Source organism: Dermacentor andersoni, chromosome 3, assembly GCF_023375885.2.
Source record: "Dermacentor andersoni chromosome 3, qqDerAnde1_hic_scaffold, whole genome shotgun sequence".
Lineage (NCBI taxonomy): Eukaryota > Metazoa > Arthropoda > Arachnida > Ixodida > Ixodidae > Dermacentor > Dermacentor andersoni.
This window is the reverse complement of record NC_092816.1, coordinates 157103027-157114255: the sequence shown is the minus strand read 5'-3', so window position 1 is coordinate 157114255 and position 11229 is coordinate 157103027. Positions and strand designations below refer to the sequence as shown.

The 11229-nt window shown below is 49.6% G+C and overlaps 2 protein-coding genes across 2 annotated transcripts in view; one reads left to right on the top strand and one right to left on the bottom strand.

The window, feature by feature from the left end:
• The first annotated feature begins 591 nt into the window (after nt 1-591).
• LOC126524224 (putative nuclease HARBI1) lies at nt 592-3089 on the top strand. Its single transcript, XM_050172559.2, has 3 exons — nt 592-1210; nt 1287-1428; nt 1895-3089. Exons 1-3 carry the CDS (start codon nt 668-670, stop codon nt 2383-2385), a joined length of 1176 nt encoding a protein of 391 aa, XP_050028516.2. The 5' UTR covers nt 592-667; the 3' UTR covers nt 2386-3089.
• Nucleotides 3090-3153: 64 nt separating this feature from the next.
• The window catches only part of LOC129382634 (uncharacterized), a 28033-nt gene continuing 19957 nt past the window's right edge, over nt 3154-11229 (bottom strand). Inside the window, exons 2-5 of the mRNA XM_072286940.1 lie at nt 5329-5395; nt 5181-5228; nt 4892-5061; nt 3154-4429 (exon numbers count right to left, since the gene is read on the bottom strand). Of these exons, the coding sequence (XP_072143041.1) occupies nt 4277-4429; nt 4892-5061; nt 5181-5228; nt 5329-5395 (438 nt within the window). The 3' untranslated portion in view covers nt 3154-4276. The remainder of the gene's footprint in view (nt 4430-4891; nt 5062-5180; nt 5229-5328; nt 5396-11229) is intronic.

Sequence of the window (11229 nt, the reverse complement as noted above, 5' to 3'; positions counted from 1 at the left end):
GAACAGGCCTGCCTGGCACACGCAGCACAGTCACTGTGTAAGCTATAAGAGAGCAGCTCCACAGGTGCCCCATTTTGGGCACCACGCACGGCAGAGTCTTCGCGGCGAATTCTCTTCGGCAGAGATGGCGAGACCTGTCCCTGTCAGACGAGCGATTGTGCTTCCGAAAGCAGCGTGTGTGTGAAGACAAACGTAAGACGACGGTATGGCGTTCGCAGATATAGGTTGACGACGAAGTAAGCTGCTTGACTGCGACGACGATTGCATGATGAAGAAAAACATTCCACCGATGACATGGCAACGATGGCGACGAAGATGCCATGACGGGCCGCCCGGGCTTAGCCTCTTGCTTATTGATGCAAAACACGAGGCAATAAAGCAACCCAGATATCGTGGTCTTTTTCTCAGATGTTGTACACCTAGGTCGGTATAACGTAAAACTATTCCGTTCTGTTTCTATTCCAACATGGCCGACACCGCTCGCTCATTGGTCGAATTTTTTGAGGCCGCGCCCATTTTTCCTGCCTGTCAAGCGACGTCAGGAATGCACAAAAACTGCTATGTCAAAGTGACGTTTACGCACTCATTATGCTAAATTATGCCGAACAAACCCGGCAAATTCGTGGAATAACCGGTGAGTGCCCCGTTCCGTTTGGAATAGAAAAAAATGGCGGCCTTCGTGATTGCGTTGGCGGCGGCGGCGGCGGCTCGTCAGTCCGGGCGCGGGAGGAGGGAGCCCGAGGATGCGTTTGACATGCCAGACGATCAGTTTCGGCGGCACTTTCGCCTGAAGAAAGAAACTGTGCGGTGGCTGTGCGACGAAGTGGCGGAGGAACTCGGAGGCGTGAGAACTTCAGCGCTGTCGGTGGAGCGGCAAGTGTTGTGCGCGTTGCGCTTCTTCGCAACGGGCAGCTTTCAAGCCTCGGTAGGGAGCGAGGAGACGATCGGCGTGACCCAGCCTGCGGTCAGCAAGTGTGTGCGACGCGTGGCGGAGGCAATCGTCCACGCCGGGGCCCGCAACAAGTGGGTCCATTTCCCGAGGACGTCGGAGGAGAAGGCGGCCGTGAAGGAAGGGTTCCTTCGACGCGGCTCCATTCCCGGCGTCATCGGATGCGTGGACGGCAGCCTTATAGCCATCATCGCACCGAAGGGCGAGCAGAAGGCGGCATTCATGTGCCGCAAAGGCTACTACGCCCTCAACACAATGTTCGTAAGTATCTTAATTTTTGTCTAATTTGCCCGTCATAGCAACGCGTGGCTTATGCTGCTGTGCGCGCTCTCGTCAGATCTGCGACGCAGGCATGCGGATCCTCGCCGTCGACCCTCTGCGACCGGGGTCAGACCACGACGCCCACGTCTGGAGAACTACGTGGTTGCGTCGTCGGTTCCTGGAGGGGCATATTGCCAAGGCCGGCGAACACCTCCTCGGTGAGCAGCGGGAAAATTTTGTACAGTTGCAATTCTGGCAGCATGCAGCAAAGCGTGCTCGCGCCGTAGGAGAATATTGTAGCCCGAACCCCTTATGTCATAGTCAGGTTATTAAGTATAGGCGACATGTAGAAATTTTCCAATGGTATCTGCACAAAACAAAGTGACAACACACCTGCGTTCTACTTTAAACTAATTATTAATGCGAGTGTACAGTGCACGCGTTGTCACATTCTTTTTTACACTGGCAGTCATTTGTGAATAAAGACTACACAAAGAGCTGCCTTGCTGCAAATAGGGATGCTACTATGTCCCAGCTATTGTTATCTGTGATCACAGATGCGTCAGGTGCTCAGCCTGTATATTCCTTTATTACAGTCTCTCTGTAGTAGGTGCATTTTACATGACCCATGCTTCGCCTACTAAACTTTGTGCAGATTTCACACCCTGTTTTGTGATCCTGCAGGTGACAGCGGCTACCCCCTGGAACCATGGCTCCTGACCCCAGTCACAGGCCACCCTCCCATACACACTGCAGAAGGCAGGTACAACACTGCACATGCTGCCATGCGGTCCGTAGTGGAGCGGTGCATTGGGCTTTTGAAGAGCCGCTTCCGCTGCCTTCAGCGGTACCGCGCCCTTCACTACGAGCCAGACCGCGCTGCCAACATCGTTGCAGCATGTGCAGTGTTGCACAACTTGTGTCTTGATGAAGGTGACGTGTTGTTGGATGATGTTAGTGATGGCAGCAGCAACAGCAGCAGTGACAATGAAAGTGGCAACCCCTCCCCACAGAGAGTTCCCCGAGTGAGGGCATCACGCATGATGTACCTGAGAGGCTGTGCTGCCCGGGATAATGTTATTAGCTCATTTGGCACGACACGGCAGCAGCACCAGCACTACCTGAAAAGGGGGCGAAGGCGGCTGCGTCGACAGCAGCACCGACAGCAGCAATAAACACGTGCCTGACACTGCAGGCAGATGTTTATTACTGCTGTCTACACACCTAATAGAGAGCAGGAACCAATGTGAAGAAATGTGTGCAATTAGTGGATAGCGTGCTGTTTCTTCATCGAATCTGCTCAATCATAACCAGCGTTTTCACGTGTCCTCTGCCAGTGAGCTGTTACTACCGGAGATGATTGCATCATTCCACTGTGACACTACATGAGAGCCTTTCATTTAGTACCTGTGGATAGAACACTTTGTGTTCATCAGCAGAATGCTGTAGCCACTTCTCTGGGCAGCTGTGGTTTGCCAAATGATTTGCTGCTGCTGCTGTTGCTTCTGTCATCACCGACACTGTCACCGCCATCTGCACTGTGTATGGGAGGCTGGTCTTCGTCTCCTCCCTTCCTATTTGGGCTGCTGTCAAGCACAACACTTCTCGCTCCACCATGTGTACTGTTCTCACGCACCTTTTAGGTCCTGCGCTATTTTGCCACACAGCCACCGCACAGTTCCTTGACAGAAGGCCAAGTTATGCCGAAAACAATCGCCTGGCATGTCAAGCGCGTTATTCTCCCTTGGGAGAGTGTACATATGTAAATAGTTCTGAAATTGAAGGAACACACATTGTAAATATTCATTTCAAGTGCCACTTGCATTGTTTAAAATTGTTTATTTATATCTGCATTGTAAATAAAACCATGTGACCCATCTTCAATGCCATGTTTCATCAAAGCAAATGACAGACAAGCACACAGAGCATGACTTCATGGCGCCAAAATAGCCGTATGATGTTCACTACATGGGACCCAGTACACTACCCAGTTGGCAGATGTTAAACTGCATAAATATGACACGAGCATTATGATGTTTTTTTGAACTCGCACACAACCATTTATCTTCATTCAGCAACTTAACAGCAAGAAAGATGTCTTGTCTATTATGTAGTCAGCGTGTTTGTAGCACGAAATAGTTCAATGACTAGTGCCGTAATAAGATCACAATATAAAACAGCCACCACATGCTTTTAAGGAAGGACAAGTGAGAAAACGTTTGGCACTTCAACGGTATTTCATATAACGGCTGCAAGAGCAGCCTGGCAGCGAATGTCAACATAGTGGCCACATCGATGGCTCCATTATGTATGTCACAAACTGTGATCAACTACAATGGCGACTAGATTGTACTGCTATCATTGGTAAGGACACCTGAAATATCACAATAACTATCACAAGTAACAGGCGCTTGGTGTTAAAGAAAATTCAAATTCGGCTACTTTGCATTGCGTAGGCGTTGCAAAGTTTGACGTTGCAAACATGACATACATATGGCATGAAAATTCATTTCCAGTTATCACAGCATTGTAGTTAAGTGCACCTGTATGTGTGCGAGACAATGTCGAAGTTGCTGTAAAAGTGATTGCATAGTGTATATCTTCCTTGGAAAAACGGTGCGCATTGAAACATATCAGTAACAGCAAAACAGAAGTGAACAACACCTAACGGAAATATGGCAGACATTCTACATATAATTTATAATGTCTCACTTGGGCAAACTTGCACTGCAAGTGAAAATACACATGAAAAGAAATTACCTTGAAAAAAAAATGATTAGGTACAGAAATGTAGGGAAAACAGTCATATCATCCTTTAGTGCTACATACAAAAAAAAAACGCATTTGTGTTTCAAGTGACATCACAGCACTATCAGCTTTCGCTGCCATGGTCGCACATGACCTGCACATAATTTCACAAGACTGGCTACAACTCGCCACAACAGCTTTCGAGGAGGTATGGGCACCACCACCAAATGCTGCAGCGGTGATTTGAACGGAAAGATGGGCAACACTTGTACCTATTAGTACTAAAGGATTATAAGGGGGGGGGGGGGGGACTGTCCCTCATGGCTGAGGATGCTCGCAGAGGCGGGCCAGGAGCTGGCGCAGTGTTGTCGCGATGAGGCCGGTGGCCTCTCTCAAACCACGCATCTCTGCTGCCAGCTGCTGCTGCACCACCCGGGCCGCCCTCAGCTCCTCCACCAGCTGCTGATGATGCTGCGAAACACATTCACTCACTTCAGCTGCAGGTTATGCAATGTAAACGTTTATTCGCACTGTTTGCAAGTGCTACAGGTTCAGCAAGGTTACTCTTGAGGGCAGCGAGATCATTTACATATGACATGAGAAATGGCCGTGCAAACGTATATGGTCTGTTATGTTTAAAACATGTAAAACGTAGCAAATCCTACCAAGCTGCCTCTGCCTGTCAGAAGACAGTATTCGTGACTAGTTAAATTGTTAAACAAATGATGATCATGCTGTGGTGATACATGCAACCATGGAAATGTTTTGTAAGTTGCTATGTGTTAAAGAACACCTCAAAGGAGATGTATAAACGTGCATGAACCAATGAGCCAAATGACTACAGATGCCTCTGATGTGTAATATGGTTGTAATGTACATTACCATGCGCACTAATCACCTCTTTAAAAAATGACCTGGCCAAGTTGTACGTACCTGCCTATTTTGCTGCAGCAGCAGCTGGTGGAAACTGGCGGCCTCCGCGTTCGCTGCCTCAGCCAGTTGCCCCTGCCCCTGCCGTGCATACTCGGCGGTTGCCCTGCAGGCCGCATCCTCCAGCGGCTGTTGGCGGAGTATCTGTACCGCCCGCACGGGGGAATGTACCACTGCGCAGCAGTGTGTCGCAGAGAAAAAAAAATGAGCCTCTGTTACAGACCACCTTCGATTTAAAACATGACCTACATTCGGAGATAGTTGCGATCGTTTATAGAAAATGTTTACTTACCAGCTATCTGTTGAGATGCCTTCCAACCTTCATCGATTCTTCCGTATCCTATGCGAATAAAAGCAAGAGTGAACACCATGCGATCACCGCAGATGTTCAGATGCTACTGCTCAGTCATTAAGCACAAGAAAGAATGATGTTTACTCACCGAGCACTACGCTTTCACAGTCTTCATGATGTTCACAGCTTCCAGAATTCTTCTCGGGCGAAAGTACCTCGTATGCCGAGATTTCATCTCATCAGGCAGCGTTACGGACAAAAATACACCAAAAGCGGCCCACAGAACCGATCAGCTGTTTTCACGTAGCCGCCATCTTAAGTGTGCGTAGCAAAATGGATTGGATGCGGAATTGGCACGTGTGTGGCTATGACTCGAAAAATTAAAATATTTGTGTTTACATTCAAGCGCGCTTCAACTTCTCTTGCGTTAAAAGATTATAAAACACTTTTACTCTCAGCGACATACAATTGTTCTTTTATCAGACGTTTATATCTAAATGTCACTTGCTATACGGTCCCTTTGCAAATAAAAAACAAGCAAAACATGCTTCCGGCAACGATGGAGGCTGCTGATTGGGCAGATTGAAAAACGTCGCTGGTTTCCGCCCCCATACGCAGAAACTGTCGCGTCATTTTGACGTCCGGAGTTTGGAACAGTTTTTGTTTGGAATAGAGTTACGTTATCGCGCCCCTACTTACTGCAAAGTCACCGCAAAACAACAGGTTTTGCATTAGGAACGACGAGCAAGCAAATCCTATTTGGGCGCCCGCCGAGCAGTCAGACCTGTGTCGACATCGCAAGAGCCCGATGGCGATCCCTTGACATTAGTGCCGAAGGAAATGCCCTCAGAAATCAGGGGTCCACCACGCGATCTAGGAGCTCATCTGTATCAGTGTGCTCGCTGTTCATCTACACCCGAGAAAAGGCACGGTGCTCCCATTGCTACGCCGAGACTTCGACGTATACGCGGGCGTTGCGAGGCAGTGCAAGCACAACCATGTGCAGCTGCTGCTTTAAGTGTGACTTAAAAACGTCAACTACATTTGCCTGCGTGTGTCTTTCGCGGTGGCTTCGTGCAGTCATGGCGCTGCGCTGCTGATCACGATGTCGCGGCTTCGATTTGCTTCGTGGCCGCAACAGTCTGCCACGTTACGTTGCTGCTAAATGGGAATGGCCAAATTATCAATGAGTGATTATCTTTTCTTTATTTCTCTGACGGTCGCACCGGTACCGCTGCTAGGCAAGGTACCATAGCGACAAGTGTGCTTTGTAAAATCGCTGCACCCTTCAGTGGAGGCCGCTTCGCATATGGTATAGGCTACGAATGCAAATTCTTATGGTGTGTTCTTACGACAAACAAACCAATAAACAAACAAACAAATTAATCGGCTCAGAATCGCGGTCACGCGGCCTCGCGACTGTGTTAAACAAGGCCTTCTTTTTCTTCTGTAAAGTGCACTTGATTTTTGTTGAAGTATCTGTCGTGGTTTCATCTCGAGTTGACGTGTCGTACTGTCAACGTATATGCAATCGCGATCATTTTCCGAATCAATACCGATGCGTTTTTCTGTTGTGGCTCACTACAACTTGTAACAATAACTTTATTTTTACTCCAAGATGCACATTTTGGATTAATGCATCCTTAAAAACAAACATCAGAAAGATTACATGTTGAAGTTTTTATGTATTGCGGCTTAAACGGCTTAACGGCGTTTTAATTCGTGACGATAGCACATGGGAGGACCGAATTGCGAGTCCGTTTTTCCAAGAAATTGCAGTAACTACGGTATATCTGCCGCGGTTGTGTGAGCCATGGTGTTGCGCTTCTGTAAAAGCATGAGGTCGAGGGATCAAACCCCGACAGCGGCTACCCCGTTTCGACGGCTGTGAAACGCAAGAATGCCCGTGTCCTGTGCATTGGGGACACGTTAAAGATTTCGCGGTGGTCAAAATAAACCCGAAGTCGCCCCCTACGGTGTGCGTCATAATCAAACCGTGGTTATGGCACGCAAAACCCCGCAATTCAGTTCAATTCAGTAATGACGGCAAAGGCCACAGTTAACTAGGAAAGAGAGCCTGTTTCAGCACAAAATACACAAAGAAGCCGCAAGTAGTCGAAACACATTCTAAAGCACCGCAAACCGGTTTATACGCATTACCACCTCATGAAATATTATTATGCAAAGTAATCGAGCGATGAAAGTTGCCGCGGCTCGACGTGACATTGCGCGTGAGGATTATATCCCATGCGGCGCCCTTGTTTTCGGCAATCACAAGTGGCAGTTTCGCGTCACTGTGTTCAGGGGCTGTTAAAGGCTCGTTTATAGTCCGACGTTATCGGCGCGTGGGCGATCGTCGTTCGCGGTCAGTCACGCTACGTCAGTTGCGCTGCGCCAGCCGAGATTCCATCCCCTCTATACTACAACACGCGCGCCGTCGGCTCCTATCTTCAGAGCATGCGCAGATCGTTCGCCAAGTCGCGCGCCGTCCGAAAAAGCCGCCTGCGGAGTTGTGTTGGCGCCTGCTTTCTTCGTGCGCAATGCATTGTGGTGCGAGAGTTCCGCCGACTCCGACGCGCGAATGGCTCAGGAGCCATATCGGCGCCGGGCCCGTCGGGGCGCGTCGGAAGCCGCCGGTTACGTTGGCTGCGCCGGGGCGCCCGACTATGGGGCTCTTGCATTGCCCAGGGGGCGCTGCGAAAAAGGTGCTAAAAGCGCCCTCTGTCCTAAAATGGGTCGTACCAAGCTCGGTCGTCTGCTTCGGAAAGCACGTTTACAATATGGACCCGCCACTTTCGGTTGTGTTGTATCACGGCCTGCAGCGAATATCGGGCGCCGAAGATTTTTTCAGAAGTGGTACGCTGCGTAAAGGCAAGAAATTATGCAGTGCCGAATACGTGTATGCCGTTCAAGAATTAAGCGGCGAAGTTTTAGCGCGGTGTCAATCGCAAGTGAAGCGAGTCGCGTACGAAGTGGAACTTCAGGTAAGGTTTGCACGCTGCTAGATTCAGCCGCACAAACGCGAGGAAATGCTTGCTATAAATGAATCCACAGCAGCGATAAGCAAACATCATGTGTACGGAGCTGCTCGAGCACACGACGGTACGCGCCGCGACGGCAGCGGTCTTTCAGCATGCCGCGATGTACGAACTGCTCGAGCGCACGATCGTACGCGCCGCGATGGCAGCGGTTTTTCGACATGCCGCGAAACGGCGGGTCTCCTGCAATCTTTGTTGACTGCATGCCGCTAAACAAGTAGTTATGCCTACGTTGTAGTAGCGGCCATCTGTCCCTTTTAGTAACTGGTAATAACTGATGCAATGCATATGAGCTCGCACGTACGTGCGAATCGCGCTGCAGCCCGAGCTCGTGCGCTGCTCGCTTGATGTAGCTTTTAATGACAACGCTCGAAAATCGATCTGCTGTAATCAATACTATCTTGCTGCGCTGCCTCAACATGCTGGCTTGAGGTCAAGTATGAGCCCATTTAACTCTCTAACCCGTGCTGCTCGTAGTGGGGTAGTGAATTGTCACCGAATTAGCCCGGCCATTTGTGGTCATTTGCACACACCTGGGCACTTCACCACTTCGCACCGGTCGAATTGTTAATTGTCGCTGTGGCCGGGTTTCGAATCGTGAATCACCAGCCATGCCTGCTGCTATGTCGGTCTGCCGTCGGGACTGTAGGTGCAAAAGACCGAATTTTAGAATGCAGATCTATAATCAAGCAAGCTTCAAGACAGGTGAAGCAGTCAGCATGGCGCGAAGTTTCGCTTACCCAGCGCGACGAAATGCAGTTATACAGCGCGCCCGACGCTCCGCTTCGTGAGGCCTTGAAGGGAAACGATAGGATCGGATGTTGGGATTCAGGCCTTCTTGTTCATGGCAGCCTACGACGCAGCAGTATCGACGGTGACGCTTTTTCGATGCTGAGCTAGGTCCCTCCGGATAGGCGTCGCCGATTCCTTCTGCTTCCAGCATTACGTCCCACGGCACACGGAGAGTCCGTTTTCGTTAAACTATAGGCTGCGACCAGCTCGCAGCGTGGTCGACGTGGTCTGTGAGAAGTGACGAGCCTTTTCGCACTCGCAACAGGGCAGAAAAAAGTGCGAATCGATGCAAAACTCGGCCTAGAAACGTGCTTCGCCACATCCAGGGCTCAATACGACCCAAGCTGGTACGACCCAGATGTCGTTTCCCGCGCCGCCACCAGGCGCCGCTACTATACCTCAAACTCCAGCGCAAGACGCCCATAGGGGTGTCGTTTTCGCCGACCTGACGTAGCGTGCGCGCGCGCGCGCGCGGGCGTTACGTCGGACTATAAACGGGCCTTTAAGTGTCTGCGTCGTCACGTGCAACTTCGCGCGAAGAGAGGGCATGAGAAAGGGAACGGACAGGAAAAGCTAATGGCAGCAAAGCGGCTGGCAAAGCGGGTGGCGGAATTAGCTGGTCAGCTGTCGAGATAAATAAGAGAAGTTTAGAATACTCGTAAAAAAAGCAGGGAGGAAATCGATTGAGCAAGGATATAGTTACAAGAATATCAAACTGTAGGATACAGAAATGAAACTTTTTGTGGTGACAGACAAGATCAAGGATAGATAGAGAAAATTTTATGCAGCAATACGCATGGTGATAACATGAACTATAAGGCAGGTGACTATTTGGCGCAGCCTCGTATCAAAGGCGATGCCAGCGCGCTTGCTTCCCCATTTCGACACGTTGCATCGTGAAATTTGTGTTACAGCGAAGCTATTTACGCGAACCCTGCGCCGTCGTCATGGGAGTTCGCTAAAATTATTATCATCAGCAGTGGCTCGAGCCTATAGCTCGTCGTCTTCTGCCACAGCTGGCTCGTTGCCCATCCCTCGGTGCTACCGCGCGAACGCGCTCGTGCAACTGCTCCCGCGTTCATCGTCGTCCTCGCCTTCTTCCACAGCTCCGTTGCCGCTCGTTATTGCAGCTTAGAATTTCAGTTCTCTTCGTCGTCGTAATGCGGAGGCCGCGTTTACGGGGGTATGAGTCATTCATTGTCTTACCTAACGAACAGATTTAATAGTCAAGAACCAGGCTGTGAGTGTGAAATGTAAACGCCGTCATATGCCGTCAACTCAAGAGCCAGTAATGCAAGACTCAGTGTCTCCAGACAAAGCACTGCAAGCGGAGGAGGCACACCGAGCGCTGCAGACACAAGAGACAACTCAAGCTCAAGTGGTAGAAGAGACAACACAAGACCAAGAAAATACAACATTGCACACGAAATCAATAAAAAACACTCCGGTGAGTTGTACTTCACGCCAAACCTTGCTGTCATTACTCGCGCGAAAGAAAAAGGGGGGCCGGAGCAACATGCAGACGAAAAAAAACCACAACAAAACACATACAGAAAACTCACGCGCAAAAAAAAAGAGAAACACTGGGAGAACAGCAAAAAGAAGCATTCCTAAAGCACACCCACCATGCGAACCACGCACAAGCGAAAATGAGGCGAAAGAATGGTGAAAGAAAAGATTTACAACATAGATTGCATGCAAAGTATGGCTTGCATGGTGTAACACTCGGTGTAGCTAGCACAGCGTCGATGATCGACCATCTTCACGGACTGGAAGGGGTGGTCACTTTTTCTATATTATTGTTTGCACTGCAATGAGTGTATACCGCTGTAACTGTTTTTTTTTCCTTTAATGCAATGAAGTCCGCAGAACTGCCGCCAGTAGGCAGGGTCCTCAGCCGGACATGTGCTTCGTAAAATCGCTACACTCGACGGTGGAGTGTAGTGCGGTCCACGAGCGAAAGATTTGATGGTGTGCATCGTGGCACCAATTACGACCGATCTCAGTCACGTGGTGTAGACCCCGCCGTTTTCAAAAGACCCAAAATACCGGCCGATAATATTGCCAGCATTTCTGATTGCGTCAGCACACGTCATAAAGAAATTTGACTTCACATCTTTTTAATCTGGTGTCACGAAGTGGCCCGGTCTTTGGCACTGTTGCAATCGAATAAGGTGCCGTGTCTATCGAAGTTCTTCCCTCGTCGTTTAAAGAAACGT

Bases quoted from the DNA above. Each gene is read 5' to 3' on its own strand.
- LOC126524224 (XM_050172559.2), top strand. From the start codon at position 668: ATGGCGGCCTTCGTGATTGCGTTGGCGGCGGCGGCGGCGGCTCGTCAG. The intron at 1,211-1,286 runs GTAAGTATCTTA...CGCTCTCGTCAG, and splicing joins ACGCCCTCAACACAATGTTC to ATCTGCGACGCAGGCATGCG. The intron at 1,429-1,894 runs GTGAGCAGCGGG...GTGATCCTGCAG, and splicing joins GGCCGGCGAACACCTCCTCG to GTGACAGCGGCTACCCCCTG.